Below are 22,665 nucleotides of genomic sequence, written 5' to 3'. Positions count from 1 at the left end.
CATGCTCTCCTCATTATTGATTTTAACACTAATTTATCCTTCTGTCCTCCTGCTTTCCCCCAAGTCTCCTCCCGTGAAGATGCTGACTCTCGGATTCAGTTTCACACTCACCTATTCCCCTCCCCAGGTGCTAAGGGCGAACGTTACAATCAATCCCCGTGACTACTAACATGTACTTTGTGTCAGGGTGAGGTCACTGCCCCTCCTCCACTTTTCATCCCAGTCCCAGGAGTTTGGACAGTGTCGGCCGCAGCTCCCACAATCCCCGCGCTAGGGAAACCGCTCTATTCACCGCACGGGCGGGTGATCAGGTACTGCGCATGTCCAAGGCTGAGGGGAAGCTGCGCATGTGTGGAGGAAAGCCCGCCCCTGGCCTTCCTGCTGAGGTATTAATCAATGGGAAACTGGGAGGACCGGAAGGACTCTGGTCCTCCAGCCAATCAGAAGGCAGACGTTGTGTTAATGAAGATTGACCATGACACTGACTGAAACCTCTTCCTGTCTCCAACATCTGTGAGTAAAACACTTTCCTTTCTCCCCCTTTCCATTTCTTTTCTCATTCTCACCTTCAATTGGTCACTTGCAGCAACTGAAGGGAAAGGAAGTGAATCCGGGGAGGGTGCAGACTCTGGAAAGCTTGGCCCAGATCTCTCTCTCTCAAAGACATTGACATCCTTTGCTCCCTCAGCTTGACACATCTATTTGTTTGGCTAAAAGGGTGGTTTCTTTCCTAATGTTCACAATTAAAAGGGTTGGTTTCCCCTGTGTCTATGCGGGTTTCCTGCAAGTGCTCCGGTTTCCTCCCACAAGTCCCGAAAGACGTATGTCTGGTAATTTGGACATTTTGAATTTTCCCTCTGTGTACCGGAACAGCACGGCAGCATAGTGGTTGGCACAATTGTTTCACAGCTCCAGGGTCCCAGGTTCGATTCCCGGCTTGGGTCACTGTCTGTGCGGAGTCTGCACGTTCTCCCCGTGTATGCATGGGTTTCCCCTGGGTGCTCCGGTTTCCTCCCACAATCCAAAGATGTGCAAGTTAGGTGGATTGGTAATGCTAAATTGTCCTTAGTGTCCAAAATTTCCCTTAGTGATGGGTGGGGTCACTGGGTTATGGGAATAGGGTGGAGGTATAGCCTTGGGTAGGGTGCTCTTTCCAAGAGCCGGTGCAGACGCGATGGGCCGAATGGCCTCCTTCTGCACTGTAAATTCTATAACAGGCGCCGGAATGTGGCGACTCGGGGCTTTTCACAATAATTTCATTGCAGTGTTAATGTAAGCCTACTTGTGACAATAAAGATTATTATTATTATTGGAGATGGCTAAAATTTAAAGGAACAGTAAATACATGTCGGACAGAGATATGTCGAGTGTTTTTACATGGTACAGATTAGATATATTATGAAAATAAATTACTGTGGATGCTGGAATCGTAAACAAAAACAGAAAATACTGGACAATCTCAGAAGGTCTGACAGCATCTGTGGAGAGAAAAGGGAACTAATGTTTCGAGTCTGCATGACGCTTTGTGACAGTTAGAGAGAACTGGAAATGGGGTCAGATTTGTACTGTAGTGGGGGAGGGGTGGAATGGAGCGGTGGGGGTGGAATGGAGCGGTGGGGGTGGAATAGAGCGGTGGGGCTGGATATGGACCAGCAATAGGTGGAGATATAGACAAAGATGTCGAGAACAGAAGATAAAAGGAATGCAAATGGTGGTAATTAAGGCTAAGAAGGGTGCTGATAGTGGTACATAAAAAGGTTAGAATGTGTGAATGGCAGAATAAAGGTGAGCAGTGTGTAAAGGGCAACTTGAAATAATTCGAATGGGGGAGGGGAGAAGAATAATGGGGAGGGAAAAAACGATCAATGGAAGAAATTAAAACAAAAATAAATTGATAGATAAAAATGGGGTAAAGGTGGTGGAGAGTCTGAGGTTGTTGAACTCAATGTTAAGTCCGGAAGGGTGGAACATGCCTAATCGGAAGATGAGGTGCTGTTCCTCCAGTTTGCGCTGGGCTTCACCTCAACATTGCAGCAGGCCAAGGACGGACATGAGGACTGAGAGCAGGGCGGTGAGTTGAAATGGCAAACGACAGGAAGGTCTGAGAACTGCTTGCGGATGGACCGGAGGTGTTCTGCAAAGTCTGGAAAAATATATTCATTTTGCTTCGGTTTGCACCCCTCTATCACCTCCACATGGTCTGTCTCCGACACTTCCCTTTCCTTCCTTGACCTTTCTATTTCAATTTCTGAGATAGACTGTCCACTAATATCCACCACAAACCTACCGACTCCCACAGCTACGCCGACTACAGCACTTCACATCCCACATCCTGGAAGGACTTCATCCCATTCTCTCAGTCCCTTCACCTCCATCGCATCTGTTCCGATGATGCCACTTTCCAAAACGGTGCTGCTGACGTGTCTTCATTCTTCCTTAACCGTGGCTTCCCACCCACTGTGGTCGACGGGGCTCTCAACCGTGTCCGACCATCACCCACACCTCTGCCCTCCCCCTCACTCCTCTCCCAGAACCAGGGAGTGAAGGTATCGAGAGATATGGGGGATAGTTTTGGAAAATGATGCTGAGGTAGATCGGCCAATGCTCTCATTGAATGGTTGAGCAGGTTCAAATGGCCGACTGCAGCTCCGATTTGTTGTGGTCCCTGTGTCCAGGCCAGGAAGCAGTGAGCATGGATCTGTCAATCAGCCTGAATCAGCACCTTCAGGAGAATTGGGAGGGTGAATATTAGGTACAGCAGAGTGAGAATGGAGGGAGAGTGTGTGGGACGGAGATTTACAGATGTTGCGGAATGCAAGAGAAAAGAAAGTTCCAGAGAAACTAGAATAGTTTGTTCTGAATTTCTATCCTGTACTGACAGTGATATCTTTGTAAATTGTTCAACAGGTGATTCAAAGAGGCCAAATTACAGACAGAAATCTAATACATGTCGTCTGGATCTGACAGTCCCTCAATTCCTTGGGACCTGAATATCATTGGCCTTCGAATCTAAAGGAGAAATGTTTGCCTCATCTGTCAACTTGAAAAGATTTTAAACACCATTGTGACTGGAAAAGCACCGAGACACACACACCCGAGTGAGAGTGTTCCAGAGCACTGACTGTGGAAAGAGCCTTAACCAGTTACACAGCCTGAAAAAACATCGCACCATTCACAGCGGGGAGAGACTGTACACGTGTTCTGTGTATGGACGAAGCCTCAACTGATTGGCCGAACTGGACAGACATGAGGAGACCCAAAACATGGAGAAACCATGGAAATGTGAGGACTGTGGGAAGGGATTCATAGCACCGTCTGTGCTAGAAATTCATCGACGCAGTCACACTGGTGAGAGGCCGTTCACCTGCTCTCAGTGTGGAAAAGGTTTCACTCTATTATCTGACCTGCAGAGACACCAGCGAGTTCACACTGGAGAGAGGCCGTTCACCTGCTCTCAGTGTGGGAAGGGATTCACTCAATTATCTGACCTGCAGAAACATCAGCGAGTTCACACTGGGGAGAGGCCGTTCACCTGCTCTCAGTGCGGGAAGGGATACACTCAGTTATCCCACCTGCGGAGCCACCAGTGGGTTCACACTGGGGAGAGGCCGTTCACCTGCTCTCAGTGTGAGACGGGATTCACTCAATTATCTGACCTGCAGAGACATCAGCGAGTTCACACTGGTGAGAGGCCGTTCACCTGCTCTCAGTGTGGGAAGGGATGCACTCAGTTATCCCACCTGCAGGCACACCAGCGAGTTCACACTGGGGAGAGGCCATTCACCTGCTCTCAGTGTGAGAAGAGATTCTCTCGGTTATCCACCCTGCAGCGCCATCAGCGAGTTCACACTGGGGAGAGGCCATTCATCTGCTCTCATTGTGGGGAGGGATTCACTTGGTTATCCAGCCTGCGGACACACCAGCGAGTTCACACTGGGGAGAGTCCGTTCACCTGCTCTGAGTAGGTGAGATATTCAGTGATCCATCCCAACTATGGAGACACCGCCAAGTTCTCAATGGGGCGAGGCCGTTCTTCTGCTCTCAGTGTGGGAGAGACTTTGTGTTTCATCGCACATGCTCACACACCAAGTTCACAATTGATTACAGGGGTTGGATTCCGCTGGTCTGCTCTCAATCGCATCCAGGACTGCATTTTGTTAATTGTGTCAGTTGATCAATAGGGATGGGCGGAGGGTTTCTTCTTGCTGGACTGGTTTGTCTCACAAAATTGCCTCCAGTCGGCTGATGATCATTGAGCCATGTTGTGAATTCCTGGCTTCAACTTTCACGAGGATCACAGAGCGAAATAGTGTTTGGTGGTGTAGCCATCTGGGATGGCCACTTACAAAGAAACATGGACATTTGCAAAGCCTCAAGGGAAATATGGCCAATGTAAGATTCAGGCAGGCTCAGAGCCTAAATGTATATTTGTAAGCAGAAGCAGACGGGATCGAAACCCCCAGCCGATTTGCATGCTAATGACCCATTTCCCTAAGATAAAGGAACTGGTACTCAGGTATCCAATACAATTCCAGACATTTCGGTGCCACTCCCTTTACTCGGGAAGCATAAACTCAGGACCCGCCCAGCCATCAAAGCACCCGCCCCTTTATTGGCTCAGATCGAAGGCAGTGATCGAGGACTGCCGAATTATTGGGTCCAAACCGGAGGACCGCCCAAAAGAGCGCAAAACCCCCCCAAGGATAAAGAGAGACACTGCCATGTGTTCGGTCTCTTTTGGACCTGGCGCTCCGGCAACGTCGGACTCCATCTGCAGCACCACGACCAGAAGCAAGTTCAAGTTCAATGCTCGCTACCATGCGGATGAGCCTAGCTGAACCACAGTTATTTCTCCAGACCCAGCAGATCCAGATTCGAACAAAGACCACTGTTCCTCTGACCTAAGCCGGATGCCTGAAGTTAAGTACAGGTTGTCATAGTGATAGGTGTAATTTAGCTCGTAGTGTTTATGTTGCATGTGTAAGTTAATCTTGTGTGTAAATAAAGTATTATTGATCTTGAACTAACTAACTGGTTGTTTGGGTCTTTGATCGATATCCGATTGAACCTTGTGGCGGTATCATTTGATACCTGGTGACTCTGAAAGCATATCCTATTCATATCTAGATTAAGAAGGGCAACCTTATTAGCTGCCATATTTATAGCAAGTAAATATAGCAACAGTGGTTGGAAGATATTTAGTTCCCATTTCTGTTTGGATCCCCCTAAAGCATGCCACCTTGCCATGGAGATGGGCAATGGAGGGTACATGGATCTTTTGTTTAATTTATCTCGGTGTTTCTCGCAGAAGAAAATTATCAAGCTATGGGGCAGGTTGTCTGACATGGACTGAGAAACAACATTAAATGGTGTGATGGGAGACAGGCAATAACTAATATTACAGGGATTGGTTAGCTCAGTTGGCTGGATGGCTGGTTTGTGATACTGAGCGACACCAACAGCGTGGGTTCTACTCCATACCAGCTGAGGTCATCCAAGAAGGCCCTGCCTCCTCAACATTGCCCCTCGTCTGAGGTGTGGTGACCCTCAGATTAAATCACCACCAGTCAGCTCTCTCTCTCTTTCTCACAAAGGGGGATGCTCTTACGAAATACTGACAGTGGTACCAGCCAGTAACAAGGTTAAGATAAGGGAGTTATGTATACTCAAGACCCAAGGACGGTCGATGAGGGGGTCTGGAAGGCATCATGAGTTCATGAGTAACCCCCTAGCTGTCCATGAGCTGATCACTCAGTTCCCTGCTGCCCAGTAACCACTTTCATTGGATCTACCAGTCAATGTGTGCAACCTACAATCATTGTGATTGGATCGTGTCCGGCTGAGTTGGGCTGACTAACTATTTGAAATTGTATAAAAAATGATGATTCCCTTTGTTCAGTGGAGAGGTATCTGCCTTTGCCCAGAGAATTACTCCCCGCCGGCGTTACAACAATAAACTGTGATGTTTGAAGCAGACCTGAATGTCGAGGGATTCTTTTGGATTCATTCATGCAAACAGAAGCATAACCTACTTTTGTATTCAATTCCCCCACAATAAACAATAACATTCTATTAGCTTTCCTAATTACTTGCTGTACCTGTATACTCGCCTTTTGTGATTCATGCTCTTGGACACCCAGATCCCTCTGAATCTCAGAGCTCTGCAATCTCTCACCATTCAGATAATAAGCTTTTTTATTCTTTCTGCCAACATGGACAATTTCACATTTTCCCACAATGTTCTCCATTTCCCAGATCTTTTCCCACTCACTTTCCATCCTAAGTGGCTTCCCCCTTATTTTGAAATTGTGTCCACTGGTTCCAGACTCCCCAACCAGGGGAAACATCTCACCTGCATCTCGCCTGTCTATTCCTTTATGGATTTTGTAGGTTTCATTGTGATCACTTCTCATTATTTGACACTAGAGAACACAGGCCAGGTTTCCCCAATCTCTCCTCAAAGGGCAGTCCTGCCACCCCCGGAACAAGTCTGGTGAACCTTTGTTGCCCTTTCCCTCTGGCGACCAGGGCAGTAAAACTGCACACAGTCCTCCAGCTGCGGTCTGACCAAGGTTCTATACAACAGGTACATTCTGGACAGTCTCATGACTTTGCATTTATTTTATCCTGGATAGTATGGGGGAGGCGGTGGCCTAGTGGTATTGCCGCTGGACGAGTAATCCAGAGACCCAGGTATTATTCTGGGGTTCGAATCCCACCAGGACAGATGGTGAGATTTGAATTCAATAAAAATTTGGAATTCAAAGTTTAATGATGACCATGAAACTATTATCAATTGTTGTAAAAACCCATCTGTTTTACTAATGTCCTTTAGTGAAGGAAATCTGCCATCCTGACCCGGTCTGGCCCACATGTGACTCCAGAGCCACACAGATGTGGTTGACTTTTAACTGTCCCCCACTGTAATGACCTAGCAAGCCACTCAGTTCAAGGGCAATTATGATTGGGTAACAAATGCTGACCCAGCCAGTGATGCCTACATCCCAAGAATTTTTTAAAATCATACTTCTACAGGTAGATCTAAAATAAATACATTTGTCTCTGTTCCATTGAGTCTACAGCACAGGGCCAGGCCAGTCGGCTCAATTGGTCTCTGTCAGTATTTATGTTCCACATGAGCCTCCACCCAGCCCTCTTCATCTCCCCCCATCAGCATATCCTTCTATTCCTTTCTCCCTTGTCAAGATACAGGAGTATTCATGTTGTTCACCTCAACCACTCGCTGTGGTAGCGAGTTCCACATTCTCACCACTCGCTGGGTAAAGAGGTTTCAGTTGAAATCCCTATTGGATTATTGAACCCCTGAAAATGGATTGAAAATGCACGCAGCATTTGACAGAGTTTGGATGAATTGTCAGCGCAGATGGGGCAGCACGGTGGCGCAGTGGTTAGCAGTGCTGCCTCACGGCGCTGAGGTCCCAGGTTCGATCCTGGCTCTGGGTCACTGACATGTGGAGTTTGCACATTCTCCCCGTGTTTGCATGGGTTTCACCCCCACAATTGAAAGATGTGCAGGCTAGGTGGATTGGCCACGCTAAATTGCTCCTTAATTGGACAAAATGAATTGGGTACTCTAAATTATAAAAAAAGAATTGTCAGCACAGAGAGAGATAAATGTGTGTCCCGATAGACATTACAGAGACTTGTTTGAAAGGTGACCAAGGCTGAATCTAAATGTTGAAGGGTATTTGACATATTGGAATGCATGAAGCTCGGAAAAGATGATGGGATTGCTCCTGTTCATTAAGGATTACATTAGTTCAGTACTGAGAGATCAACTTAGCCTGAAGGTTCAGGGTGTGGAATCAGCTTTGCTCGAGATAAGAAATAATAAGTTACAAGGTCTCATGTGAGTAGTTAATGGGCCTCCTAACAGTAGTTACATTGTAGCTAGAGTGTACAGGAAGTATTAAATAAGGCTTGTAATTAATGTACCACAATAATCATGGGTGACTTTAATCGAATATAGATTGGGAGAGTCAGATAGGCAGAGATAGCCTGGAACATCGGTTAATAAAGATTTTGGGGGAGAATTTCTTGGAGCAGTTCCTTCTGGAGCCAACCAGGGAGCAGTCTATCCAAGACCTCCGTGTGCAGTGAGACAGGCTTAATCAATAAATATGTGGTGATGGAGCATCTATGTAACAGTGATCATAATACTGCACATTCTCCCCGTGTCTGCATGGGTTTCGTCCGGGTGCTCCGGTTTCCTCCCACAAGTCCTGAAAGACGTGCTGGTAGGTAATTTGGACATTCTGAATTCTCCCTCTGTGTACCTGAACAGGCGGTGGAATATGGCGACTAGGGGCTTTTCACAGTAACTTCATTGCAGTGTTAATGCAAGCCTACTTGTGACAATAAAGATTATTATGTAAGTCAATGTTTATTCATTTTAATAGTTTTGTTTTAGTTATGTTCAGTTATCGCAGAATCAAAGTGTATGAATCAATTCACTCAATACGGTATCTCACTCTGAGTCTCTGTATTCAGGTGCACTCGTCCTTGACAAGTGACTTGTGCCATATTGTCTTCGGCCAAAGTAGGTTTAATTTTATGGTTTTACCACAAGACTAATGATGAATGAGAATCTCTGTTATTGCAGGATTTGACTAAACAGCTTGCTTGTAATGCAGAACAAGACCAGCAGCGCGGGGTCAATTCCCGTAACGGCCTCCCCGAACAGGTGCCGGAATGTGGCGACTAGGGGCTTTTCACAGTAACTTAATTGAAGCCTACTTGTGACAATAAGCGATTATTATTATTATTACTACGTGTCGATGCTAGAGAAATGCTGTCTTAAATTGTATTTGCTTTTTAACTTATTGCAAAATAGTCACTTTCCTTCAAATTGTACAACAGATTTTCTGCATTATTGTGGTTTTATCAGTTCCTGTAATGGTGTTGTAGTTATGTCTTTTCTGTGACTTTTATTTCTTGTGAACATGTAATTTATGAACAGAAAATGATATTTTGTAACGTGTATCTTGCTGCTCGAACTTTAGCACACCGATCACCTTCACAAATTTATTTTGTGTTCAGTAGGAATTGCTGTATTAGTTTAAGTTTGTGTATCTTGTGCACTTTCAGTTATTTGTATTTAAGTAACTTGCTTCAGTCATTGACAATCACGAAGAAGTTACACTTGACACCTGAAGATGTATCATCTCGGCACAGTGGCACAATGGCTAGCACAACCTCTTCACAGCACCAGGGATCCGGGTTCAATTCTGGCCTTGCGTCAATGTCTGTGTGGAGTTTGCACGTTGTCCCTGTGTCTGCGTGGGTTTCTTCTGGGTGCTCCAGTTTCCTCCAACAGTCCAAAGATGTGCAGGTTAGGTGGGGTTATGGGGATAGGGTGGGGGAGTGGGCCTAGATGAGGTGCTCTTTCAGAGGGCCGGTGCAGACTTGGTGGGCTGAATGGCCTCTTTCTGCACTCTAGAGATTCAGTGGTGCTATGGTATCAGTTAGGACGATGAGCCTGACGAATATTAATCATGAGAAAGTGACACCACAATGAGAAAGTGACATCACACATCAGCAAGGTGACCGATATCCTTCAGAGACCAATCAGACATTGATCGTACCCCATTTAACCAATCAGGGACTGATCATGGGCTGCTTGGGCCAATCAGAACCACAGGATACTACCAGCCATGCGTAGAGGTAGGTACTAGAAAGGGTTAATGAGCTACAATTTTCTGGAGCTCGGTGCACAACACAACATGAAGCAAGAGGATAGACTTCAGCCAATAGAACAAGAGACAGCTCCACAGTCACCTGGAAGCTGAGAGCTGGTGATCCAGAGTGAACGGACTGATCCACTGCCTTTGTTAATTATTGTGATTTTGTACTTATTACAATTAACTTAATAAATTCTGTGACAACATTCTTGTACCCGGAATGGTCTGCAACTAGTCAGGATCTGCAGGTAACTTTCACAACACAGTCTGACGTGTAATTGATTTGAGTGTTACAATTGAGATTGGAGCTAAACCCGGATCTTACAATAGGATCGAATTTCACATTCCTGCACTAAGTGATGGCTTTTGTAAACTCCTTTTACAAGATATTAGAAGGGGAGGAGTTACAGACAGAAATTTCACACCAAACATCACATCAAGATGTGACAGAGTCACTCGATTCATGGGAGCTGAATATCATCGACCTTTGAATTTAGAATGAGAAATGTTTGTCTGTTCTTCTGCTGAAAGAGATTTTTAAACATCACTCAGTGTACAGGCACTGAGCCAGGCTCATCCGAGTGACGCATCACTAAAAAAATCCATTTTATATTTTGCAGCTCACCCAAAGATGGAAATTTCAACGCACATTTCTCCATCTTGTATTTTTTAATGTTTTGTTCACCCGTTAAATATCCTCGACTTCTGGACGTTTCATTACAGAACTCAGCTCGAAGACATCAAAACTTGTATCCGGCCTTGTCTGTGTGCCCCATTCGTCAATTCAACTTTGCAGCAGCTCAGTCCCGGCTTTGGAAACATCTTCATCTTTCTGTGAGGCCCCGGCCCCATTGACTGTGACAGGGTTCATACTGTCTCCATGAGATTGTTGATGTAAAGCCACGTCAGACCCACACTGCCCGTTTTTCAATCCAATTTATTTAAAGGTCCTAGAAGCCTGACTCCAGCCTTAAATGTTGTTCTGATCCTGTCAGTAACATTGTTTTGGAACTCACTAGTACCACCACATAGGCAGTCATCAACATGCATCATAAAGTTGCCCGAGAGTTTCCTGCCATGGTACCAATAAAGCATGGCAGCTTCTGCCTTCAGGTAGAGACAACCCGACTTGAACAAAACTGATCTAACTGAGAAGCGCAAATGCAGCTTTTATGTTTCTTGACTGAAAGTTCCGGGAAAATGTCACGAAAAGGGCCAAAGAAATTTCAAAATTACCTTTCCCACTGTGGGCGAGTCCACTCTGACCTCTTTATCTCCCAAAGCTTCTTCAAATCCCCGCGCCACTAACCTCACCTTGGGCCTTATAAGCGCCATCCGGTTGGACCTTTTCTGTGCAGATCCATTGATGTGATGATGCTGGCTGACCCCGATCTGGGACCTCTGAACACACGCCAAACTCTGTCCAACTGCCAAATCTTGCTGTTTCACCTCCCGTACGGCTTTATCCCCTCATTTTTCAGCAGCTACAAAACCCTCTCGGTCACGGGGACTTCAGTATCGCCCCCAAACACATCCTTGGTGTAAAAACGACAATTCCCTGCCTGAAATGTTCCAATTATTGAAATTACATTGAATGAATGTCAAAGAAACAGACCAGAAACAGATCCCTGAGGTTCTGAGGTGTCCCCAGTGGTCAGTCAGACTGAACTAAACACGGGTGGTATAAAACAAACAATACTGTATCTGCTGTCCACTCACCCCGGTATCTGCTTTCCACGGGGACTTTCCTTTAATCAGAGCCGTCAGTGGATCCTGTTCCTGACACCAGACTGTTGTGGGACAAATGTCACTCGGAGTCCAGAGTTGGTCAAAGTTTGGGAATCTTTATTACAAACATGCAGGGAATGCTTCAGCGAACCGAAGCATCTCTGGGAGTAGTTACAATAACACACGTTTATACACAGTACAGTTGCAGCTGTTTTGTCTGTAAGTTAGTGGGAAAGTACAGGACGTCAAGGAAACAACTCGAAAACAGCTCACTTATTGGCTATAGTGACTTCATCTCTCACACAATACATCTCGGGAAACAATAGCCAGACCAGTAATCCAGAGACCCAGGGTAATGCAAGAGGGATCCAGGTTCGGCAGGTGGTGAAATTTAAATTAATTATAAATCTGGAATTAAAAGTCATCGCTGACCATGAAAGCATTGTCGATAGTTGTAAAAACCCATCTGGTTTCTTTTAGATCCACCTGTAGTGGGGGAATAACACTATTTACTATCCAGGATAAAATAAATGTACTTCAGCCTTTGTGGATCATTCCAGTGGAAATGTGCTCCCACCCAGGCTCAAAGAGCATCAGCCCACTGGAAGCAAAATCGTGAGACCGGCCAGTCCAGCAGAAAGAAACCCTCCGACCCTCCCACTTCACCAAGTGTCAGAATGAACAAAGTTTGATTTGATTAAATTTATTCACGTGCACCGAGGTACAGTGAAACATATTGTTCTGTGTACAATACAGACAGATCATTTTGTACAAGAAAAAACATAGGACATATGACAAATACACATAAATACAGAGACATCGGGTGAAGCATATGGAGTGTCGTGCTACTCAGTAGAGAAGATGTGTGGAGAGATCAGTTCAGTCCATAAGAGGGTCATTCTGGAGTCTGGTAACAGCGGAAAGAAGCTGTTTTGAATCTGTTATTACGTGTTCTCAGACTTTTGTATCTCCTGCCCAACGGAAGAGATTGGAAAAGAGAATAACCTCGGTGGGAGGGTCTTTGATTTTGCTGCCGACTTTCCCACAGCAGCGGGAGGTGTGGACAGAGTCAATGGATGGGAGGTGGGTTTGTGTGAGGGACTGGGCTGTGTTCACAACTCTCTGTAGTTTCTTACAGTCTTGGGCTGAGCAGTTGCCATACTGAGTGTCATGGGAGTGGCCCTTTAAGAAATGTTTTTGTCTTATCACATGGCTTCAGTGATGTCATTGTGTGGGTGGAGCTGGGCTGTGGCTCTGGGAGTTGGTTTTACTTCCGCTTTGGTTTGGGGCTGTTTTGTGGCTCTGAGTCTTTTGCTTTCGTTTTCACATTTTTGGCTGCTGTACTCAGAAAGAGGAGTATTTTGGCCTCTCTCTCTATCTTCATTTTAAAAGCTGTTTCCAGACTGCTTGATAACTTGAAAAGAAATAATTGCTTTCTGGAAGGAATTTAAACCTACTGTTTTGGAAAGGAAACAAGAGCATCCATACCAGGTCTTGAGTGCTGTGCGCTGGACCACACCTTTGAACAGGAGGTACTGGTTTATGGGACCTTGTTATTAAATTGGAACAGTTAAAGGGGGGAATTCATTCAGGGTTATACATAGATTACTGTAGCTGTGTGGGGTATTTATGTTTGTAATTGAGAAAAATGCTTACTGTGTGTGTTTATAAAAATGTTAACTAAATTCGTAGAATAAAGCTTGTTTTGATTAAAAGTGGTTAAGGCCTCTGTTGAATAACCCCTGAAAGGCAGGCCCTTGTGCTTATCGGAACCAAAATCAATAAACAATTGTAGGTCAGGTGAACTCCATGATATACTTTGGAGTTTTCTAAACCCTGGCCCATAACACAAGCGGTGATGCAGCCAGATAAGATGTTTTCTATGGTGTTCCTGTAAAAATTGGTAAAGGTCAATGGTAATAATCTTCATAATTGTCACAAGTAGACTTACATTAACGCTGTAATGAAGTTACTGTGAAAATTCCCTAGTCGCCACACTCTGGCGCCTGTTCGGGTTCACTGAGGGAGAATTCAGAATGTCCAATTCACCTAACAAGCATGTCTTTCGGGACTTGTGGGAGGAAACCGGAGCACCCGGAGGAAACCCATGCAGACACGGGGAGAACATGCATACTCCACACAGACAATGACCCAAGCGGGAATCAAACCTGGGACGCGGGCGCTGTGAAGCAACAATGCTAACCACAGTGTTACCGTGCCGCCCATGTGGCAATCAGTGTGGGCATGCTGAATTTCCTTAGTTTCCTGAGGAAGTATATGTTTCTTGGTCGTAGCGTTGATGTGGGTGGACCAGGACAGAATGCAGGTGATGGGCACACCTCGGAATTTGAAGCTGCTAACCATCTACACCTCGCCCCATTAATGCAGACAGGGGTGTGTACGATACTTCGCTTCCTGAAGTCAATGACCAGCTCCTTAATTTTGCTGATATTGAGGGAGAGATTGTTGTTATTACACCATGCCACTAGGTTCTCTATCTCCTTTGTGGACTCTGACTCATCGTTGTTTGATATCCAACTCATTACGGTCGTGTCATCAGCAAACTTGTAGATGGAGCGGGAGCAGATTTTGCCACACAGTCGTGTGTGTATAACAAGTGTAGTAGGGGGCTAAGTACGCAGCCTTGTGGGGCCCCGGTTTTGAGGACTATCATGGAGGAAGTATTCGAGATCCGAACCACTACGGTCGTGTCATCAGCAAACATGTGGATGGATTTGGAGCCAAATTTTACCATGCAGTCTTGTGTGTGTATAGGCAGTGCAGCCTTGCGGGGCTCCTGAAGTGAGAACTATCGTGGAGGAGGTGTTGTTGTTTATCTTTGCTGATTGTGGTCTATAGGTCAGAAAGTTGAGGATCCAGTTGCAGACGGAGGAGCCGAGTCCTTGGTTTTGGAGTTTTGATATGAGCTTGGCTGGGATTATGGTGTTGAAGGCGGAGCTGTAATTAATGAATGGAGTCTGACGTAGGAGTCCTTGGTGTCGAGATGCTTCAGGGGCGAGTATAGGGCCAGGGAGATGGCATCTTACGTGGACCGGTTGTGGCGGTATGCGAATTGCAGTAGATCAAGGAATGCTGCGAGTATGGAGTTGATGTTCAACATCTCGAAGCAATTCATAATGATCGATGTCAAGGCCACCGGATGATAGTCATTGAGGCACGTTGCCCGATTCTTCTTTGGCACCGGTATGATGGTGGTCTTCTTGAAGCAGATGGGAACCTTGGAACGGAGTAGGGAGAGGTTGAGGATTTCCGCAAACACACCTGCCAGTGGGTCAGCGGAGGATCTGGGTGCACGACCTGGGATCTCGTCAGGACCCATCGCTTTCCGAGGGTTCACTTTCAAGAAGGCCAATCTGATTTCAGAGACTGTGACGGTGGGTATGGATGTGTCCAAGGCTGCTGGGGCAGTTGACAACGGTTTGTTGGTTTACTGCTCGAAACAAGCATCGAATACATTGAGTTTGTCGGGAAGGTGTGCGCTGTTGCTGAAGATTCTACTCGGCTTTGCTTTGTAGCCCATTATGTTGTTTGAGCCTTGCCACAACCGACGAGAGTCCCTGTCGTTAGTCTGCGACTTTAGATTAGTTTGCTATTGTCACTTGGAGTCCCTGTTGGCTTTGCGGAGGTCATATATAGATTTCTTGAATAGGTCAGGGTTGCCTGCCTTGAACACCTTCAGTCGGGAGTGAATCTCCCAATTAAACCATGGATTCTGGTTGGGTAATGTACAGACTACCTTCTTTTGCACGCAATCTTCTACACATTTACTGATGAAGTCTGTGATGGTGCTGGCATACTAGTCTAGGTTGGCTGCTTGAGTTCTTGAATATGGATCAGTCCACTGACTCCAAGCAATCACGTAGGAGCTCTTCTGTAGCCTCAGACCAGCACTGCACGACCTTCTTAACCTGATTCTCCGCTTAAGTTTCTGCTTGTATGCCGGGAGAAGGAGCACCATCTTGTGGTCCAATTTTCTGAAGTGCGGTCCGGGGATGGATCATCAGGGCCCTTGATGTTTGTGTAGCAGTGGTCAAGGATGATGGGGCCCTTGTCGGGACAGGAGATGTGTTGATGGAATTTTGGTAGTACACTCTTGAGGTTGGCCTGGTTAAAGTCTCCGGCCACGATGAACAAGGCCTCCGGGTATTCTGTTTCATTGTTATTTATAGCGGTGTACAATTCATCAAGCACCTTCTTCACTTCCGCCTGGGGTGGGATGTAGACCACCGTGATGATGGCAGAAGTGAACTCCATAGAAGGTAGTATGGACCGTACTTCACAGTCGGGTATTCCAGGTCCGGGGACCAGTAGTTTGCCAGGGTCGCCACGTCCGAGCACCAGGAGGGGTTGACGAGGAGGCAAACCCCTCCACCCACTCCAGGTTCAGTCCTGGATGTGATTAACAGCAGGAATAACAGCAGAATCTAACCCGTCATCGCTTGTGAACCCTTTGGTGTCTGAGCATGTTGGACGACTGAGTGAATCCCTCCCCACAGTGAGAGCAGGTGAATGGCCTCTCCCTGGTGTGAACTCGCTGGTGTCTCAGCAATATGGATGATGTTTGAAACCTCTTTGCGCAGTGAGAGCAGCTGAACCGTCTCTCCTCAGAGTGAATGCACTGGTGGGACATCAGTAGCTGTAAGCTTTTGAAACCCATCCTGCAGTCAGAGCATTTAAAGGGCCTGCTCTTGGTGTGAGTGACATTGTGGCTACGCAGGCCAGATAATTGAGCAAATCCCTTATCACACACAGAGCAGATGAACGGCTTCTCCCCGGTGTGAAGTCGCTGGTGTGTCTGCAGGTTGGATAACTGAGTGAATCCCTTATCACACACAGAGCAGACGAATGGCCTCTCCCCGCTGTGAGCGCTCTGGTGTCTCTTCAGGTGGTGTAACCGAATGAATGCCTTATCACACACAGTGCAGGTGAATGGCCTCTCCCCGGTGTGAACTCGCTGGTGGCTCTCCAGATGGGATAACTGAGTGAATCCCTTCCCACACACAGTGCAGGTGAATGGCTTCTCCCTGGTGTGAAATCGCTGGTGTCTCTGCAGGTTGGATAACAGAGCAAATCCCTTATCACACACAGTGCAGATGAATGGCCCCTCCTTGGTGTGGACTCTCTGGTGGCTCTGCAGGCTGGATAACCGAGTGAATTCCTTCCCACAGTCAGAGCAGGTGAATGGCCTCTCCCCAGTGTGAACTCGTTCGTGTCTCCGCAGGTGGCCAATGTCAGTGAATCCCTTTTCACACTGTGAGCAGGTGAAAGGCCTCTCCCCAGTGTGACTGCGTTGATGCCTTGCCAGCTCGTGTGGGGCTCTAAATCCCTTCCCACACACAGAGCAGGTGAATGGCCTCTCTCCAGTGTGACTGCGTTGATGCCATTCCAGCCCGGAGGGGCCTTTGAATCCCTTCCCACAGTCCTCACATTTCCATGGCTTCTCCATGGTCCGGGTGATCTTGTGTCTCACCACGTTGGATGATCAGTTGAAGCCTCGTCCACACACAGAACACCTATACAGTTTCTCCCTGCTGTGAATGGTGTAGTATTTTGTCAGGCTGTGTCACTGGTTAAAGCTTTTTCCACAGTCAGTGCTCTGGAACAGTCTCACACGGGTGTGTGTGTGTGTCTCAGTGCTTTTCCAGACACTGATGTTTAAAATCTCTTGAAGCAGACAGAATAAGCAAACATTCCTCCTTCTGGATTCAAAGGCCGATGATATTCGGTTCCCAAGAATTGAGTGACTCAGTCAGTTCTTGACGTGATATTTAGTTTGAGATATCCACCTCAAACTCCTCTCATTCTAGCTTCCTGCAAAAAGATTTTACAAAAATCATCATTGTCAGTACAGGCTAGAAATTCAGAACAGACAATTCTAGATTATATTGAACATTATTTGCTCTCTCTCTTTCCCTCAAATGCTTTAAATTTCCATTCCACACACTCTCCTCCATTCTCATTCTGCTGTATCTAATATTCACCCTCCCAATTCTCCTGAAGGTGCTGATTCAGGCTGATTGACAGATCCAAGCTCCCTGCTTCCTGTCCTGGACACAGAGACCTGAAAATCTTCATGCAGGCTGCCAGACAGATATATATCTATATTACTGGATGAAAAATGTGTGTAATATACAGATTGAATTCACTTCCTTTCCCTCCCAATACTCGTGAAGGTGCTGATTGATGCTGATCAACAATCTAAACTCATTACAACCTGTACAAGAGTAGAAAATCTACATCTAAGTATATTTACTGATTAGAGATGGGGTGATTCTGAGGAAGAATTTTATTTAGTCATGGAGTGGTCATGACAGGGAACTCACTGCCCACAAGGGTTGTGGAAGTCCAGATGATCAATAATTCAAAATAAAATAGGATGGTCACTTGAAGAAAATAAACTTGCAGGGGAACAGGGATATCGAGGGGGAATGGGACTGACTGGATTGCTGTACAGAGAGTCAGTATTGACTTGAGTTACCAAATGGATTCGGTCGGTGCTGCAATGACTATGACTGGAAACACACCTCTTCATTCACCTGAGGAAGGAGCAGCGCTCCGAAAGTTAGTGACATCGAAACAAACCTGTTGGACTTTAACCTGTTGTAAAACTTCTTACTACGACCATCCTTTGTGCCAGGTATGACTCCAACCAACAGAGAGTTTTCCCCGATTCCCACTGACTCGTTTACCTGAGGCTCCTTGATGCCATACTCGGTCAAATGCTGCCTTGATGTCAAGGGTAGTGACTCTCACATCACCTCTGGCATTCAGGTCTTTTGTCCATGATTGAACCAAGGCTGTAATGAGGTCAGGAGCTGAGTGACCCTGGTGGGACCTAAACTGAGCGTCCGTGAGCAGGTTTTGCTGAGTACCACTTGATAGCGCTGTTAATGATTCCTTCCATCACTTTGCTGATGATGAAGAGTATTCTGAAAGGGAAGTCATTGGCTGGGTTTGATTTACCTGTTTACTGTTCCCTTTAATGTCAGCCATCTCCTGGGGAAATCAGCCCTTTAATTGTGAACATTGGGAAAGAGACCATCATTTTAGCCAGACAAATAAATGTGTCAAGCTGAGGGCGCAAAGGACATCAATGTCTTTAAGGCAGACAGAGAGAGAGAGACCTGGGCCAAGCTTTCCAGAGTCTGTACCCTCCCTGGATTCACTTCCTTTCCCGTCAGTTGCTGCAAGTCACCAATTGAAGGTCAGAATGTGACAATAGATGGAAAGAGGGAGAAAATAAAGTGTTTTACTCACAGATGTTGGAGAATGGAGTCTGTGTGCAGCTCAAGCTCATTCAGGGTTGGAAGTACAACAGCTTTGCTCGGCAGAAACCTCCATGTCCAACTTCCGCATTGAGACAATGGGGGAGCTCTGATTGGCCGAGGAGCAGAGTCCTTCCGGTTATTCAATCTTCCTATTGGTCAACACCTCAGCAGTAAGGTGAGCGGAAGTGAGCTCCCCTTCACATGCGCAGCTTCCCTTTTCCCTTGGACATGCGCAGTCCCGGGTCAGGGCAGATCACAGACGGCTGGAACTGTCAGCCGGTTGCTTGGAAACCTTGTCTCGAGGATGTGTGGTGGAAGGGGATCAATGGGTGGGGGCGGGGCTCCCGTGTCCGCGCGCTGGGCAGTGACGTCACCGCGGAGCGGATGTATTCTTATTGGCTGATTTAGAGGACGAGTTCCTTTGTGATGTCGCTATGTGGAGGTTCGAGAATGGGTTTCAGACTAAAATTTCCTCCTTCAGTGAGAAGTCTTACAACACCAGGTTAAAGCTCAACAGGTTTGTTTCAAACACGAGCTTTCGGAGCACAGCTCCTTCCTCAGGTGAATGAAGGAGCAGTGCTCCGAAAACTCGTGTTTGAAACAAACCTGTTGGACTTTAACCTGGTGTTGTAAGACTTCTTACTGTGCTCACCCCAGTCCAATGCCGGCGTCTCCACATCATTTCATATGTTCATAAGATATAGGAGCAGAATTAGGCCATTTGGCCCATCGAGTCTGCTCCGCCATTCGATCATCGCTGATCTCATCCTGGCCTTAACTCCACCGTCCTGCCAGTTCTCCATAACCCATCAACCTAATTAAAAATCTGTCTAACTCCTCCCTAAATTTACTCACTGTCCCAGGTCTACCGCACTCTGGGGTAGTGAATTGCACAGATTCACAGCCCTTGGGAGAAGCAGTTTCTCCTCAACTCTTGTTTTGAATTTGCTACCTCTTTTTTTCAATAATCTTTATTGTCACAAGTAGACTTACATTAACACTGCAATGAAGTTACTCTGAAAAGCCCCCCCACCCCCAGTCGCCACATTTTGGCGCCTGTTCGGGCACACTGAGGAAGAATTCAGAATGTCCAAATTATCTGAAAGCACGTCTTTCGGGGCACGTGGGAGGAAACTGAAGCGTCCGGTGAAATCATAGAATTTACAGTTCAGAAGGAGGGCATTCAGCCCATCGAGTCTACACCAGCCCCTGGAAAGAGCACCCCACCCCAGCCCACGCCCAACCCCAGCCCCGTAACCCAGTAAACCCACCTAACCTTTTTGGACAAGAAGGGCAATTTATCATTGCCAATCTACATTTTATCATGGCCAATCCACCTAACCTGCACATCTTTGGACTGTGGGAGGAAACCGGAGCACCCATACAAAACCTACGCAGACATGGGGAGAACGTGCAGACTCTACACAGCCAGTAACCCAAGCCGGAATCAAACCTGGGACCCTGGAGATGTGAAGCAACTGTGCTCACCACTGTGCTACCATGCTGCCCATCTTACCCTAAGAATATTACCTCTCGTTCTAGAATGCCTGAAAGACGTGCTGTTAGGTGAATTGAACATTCTGAATTCTTCTTCTGTGTACCCTAACGGGCGCCGGAATGTGGCGACGAAGGGAGAATTACAGTAACTTCATTGCCATGTTTTTAAAAAAATTTAAAGTACCCAATTCATTTTTTCCAATTAAGGGGTAATTTAGCTTGGCCAATCCACCTGGGCTGCACATCTTTGGGTTGTGGGGGCAAAACCCACACAAACAAGGGGAGAATGTGCAAACTCTGCATGGTCAGTGACCCAGATCCTGGATCGAACCTGGGACCTCGGCCCCATGAGGCGGCAGTGCGAATCACTGTGCCACCGTGCTGCCCCATTGCGGTGTTAATGTAAGCCTTCTTGTGACAAAAATGAAGATTATTATTATTAAGAGGTAATAGCCTCTCCAAGGCAGCCTTCAGGACGTGCGACAATGCAGAATCGCCAAGCAGAAACATACAGCCAAGTTCTGCACACATGAGTACAGCCTCAAGGGGGACCTTGGATTAATGTCGCATTACATTCACCCTCCCACCATCTGGCCTGGGCTTGCGAAATCCTACCAACTATCCCTGCTTGAGACAATTCACACCTCTTCAACCTGCGATTATCCCTCTCTCCAGTCACTCTGTCTGGACCTGTAAAGACTTAATTAACTGCAAAGACTCGCATTCAAAAGTATCGTCTTGCATCATTGATTTTATCTACATATATGTTTCTGGAACCCATCTCTTCATTCGCCTGAGGAAGGAGCTGTGCTCCGAATGCTGGTGATTCGAAACAAACCTGTTGGACTTTAACCTGGTGTTGTCAGACTTCTTACTGTGCTCACCCCTGTCCAACGCCGACATTGCCACATTAAAGTAAAAGGGCAAAGAGGGCAACGTGGTGGCACAGTGGTTAGCATTGTTGCCTACGGCGCTGAAGACCCGGGTTTGAATCTCGGCCCTGGGTCACTGTCCGTGTGGAGTTTGCACATTCTCCCCGTGTCTGCGTGGGTTTCGCCCCCACAACCCAAAAGATGTGCAGGATAGGTTGATTGGCCACGCTAAATTGCCCCTTAGTTGGAAAAAATAATTGGGTATTCTTAAAAAAAAATTTTAAAGTAAAAGGGCAAAGTGGCTGCACGGTGGCGCAGTGGTCCCAGGTTCAAACCCGGCCCTGGGTCACTGTCCGTGTGGAGTTTGCACATTCTCCCCGTGTTTGCGTGGGTTTCACCCCCACAACCCAAAGATGTGCAGAGTAGGTGAATTGGCAATGCTAAATTGCCCCTTAATTGGAAAAAATAAATTGGGTACTCTAAAAAAAATGTTTTAAGTAAAAGGGCAAAGATGTTTATAGTTTAAGAGATACATTCCTAATAAAAATAATGTGTAGGCATTGTTGCTTCTAGTTTTTTTGCAGTAAAAGTCATAAAACATGAAGTTTTTGCCTTATGAGTCTTCAATTTGTTCACTGGGTTTAGAATTTATCTTTTAAAGTTACTGATCTTTTCAGAAATCTTACACAGTTGATTTAGAGCTACAAGTTTCAACTTCCCATAATGCCTCAGGCAACTTCTGTCTCTCTATTGCTCATGTCATGACAGCCCAGCAACAGAGCTGAGGGCTGGAGATGCCGTCACTCCTCGTAGGAGCTGGAATCAGTAGAAAGAAGAACCATAGTTTCTGGTTGAGCTTTGCGTTAGCTGTCTGACCATGATGACCATATATAAATAGCTAACCAGGTAATATGTTGTGATGAGGATTTAGAAACAGACCCTGGGTAGACGAGTTCACTGAAGCTGTGGGCTTATCAGCTGTACAGTGACACCAGGCATCCAACAGCCAGTGAGACCTGTAATATTGGACACTGGGTTTAACCCTGTTCTGTATTAAACAGACCTATCTGATACTGGGGGTGATATAGATAATCTGACCCTTAATTAATTCAATTCCAAAAGTGAATAACATTGATTCAAGTACAGTGAGTACTCTGTTAATCTGTGAACAAAGTGGTGTCAGTTCATGCAAATCTGTCTTATTTCATTACTTATTTTTGTTACTGACTAGGGTCTCTCCCATTCTCCTCTCACCTCTCTGTCTCTGGTGCCTCGCTCTCCCTCTGTCTCTCTCAGCTGCCTCTCACTCTGTTATTAGTGCCTCGGAAGACAGGTGGGATAGTTTCCTTTGGTAGCCAAGGGCCAAGAATATAAGAACAGGGAGATTGTGCTGGAACTGTATAAAACACCAGTTAGACCACAGCCGGAGCACTGTGGACAGTTCTGGTCACGACATTACAGGAAGGATGTGATCACTCGAGAGAGGCTGCAGAGGGGATTTATGATGATGTTACCCAGGATGGAGAATTTTAACTATGAGGAAAGATTGGAGAGGCTGGGGTTGTTCTCATTGGAACA

The 22,665-nt window shown here is 46.3% G+C and overlaps 1 protein-coding gene and 1 long non-coding RNA gene across 3 annotated transcripts in view; one reads left to right on the top strand and one right to left on the bottom strand.

Moving 5' to 3' along the window:
• The window catches only part of LOC140419927 (uncharacterized), a 378,337-nt gene extending 373,310 nt beyond the window's left edge, over positions 1-5,027 (top strand). The window contains exons 1-2 of one of the 2 annotated variants that reach the window (XR_011946093.1): positions 461-513; positions 2,908-5,027. This is a non-coding gene — a long non-coding RNA (uncharacterized lncRNA). Of the gene's footprint in view, positions 1-460; positions 514-2,907 lie in introns of those variants that run through there. The other variant, XR_011946094.1, reaches the window with a different exon arrangement.
• A 6,498-nt stretch (positions 5,028-11,525) lies between these two features.
• LOC140419920 (uncharacterized) lies at positions 11,526-18,869 on the bottom strand. The gene is made up of 2 exons (XM_072503976.1): positions 18,708-18,869; positions 11,526-17,261 (listed from the first exon to the last, which is right to left on the bottom strand). Exon 2 carries the CDS (start codon positions 16,894-16,896, stop codon positions 15,883-15,885), a length of 1,014 nt encoding a protein of 337 aa, XP_072360077.1. The 5' UTR covers positions 16,897-17,261; positions 18,708-18,869; the 3' UTR covers positions 11,526-15,882.
• Positions 18,870-22,665: the final 3,796 nt, after the last annotated feature.

Source organism: Scyliorhinus torazame, chromosome 5, assembly GCF_047496885.1.
Source record: "Scyliorhinus torazame isolate Kashiwa2021f chromosome 5, sScyTor2.1, whole genome shotgun sequence".
Classification (NCBI taxonomy): Eukaryota; Metazoa; Chordata; class Chondrichthyes; order Carcharhiniformes; family Scyliorhinidae; genus Scyliorhinus; species Scyliorhinus torazame.
The sequence above is the reverse complement of the archived record's forward strand: the minus strand, read 5'-3'. Positions and strand labels throughout refer to the sequence as shown.

Excerpts from the sequence above, each read along its gene's own strand:
- LOC140419920 (XM_072503976.1), bottom strand. The coding sequence starts at position 16,896 with ATGGAGAAGCCATGGAAATGTGAGGACTGTGGGAAGGGATTCAAAGGC.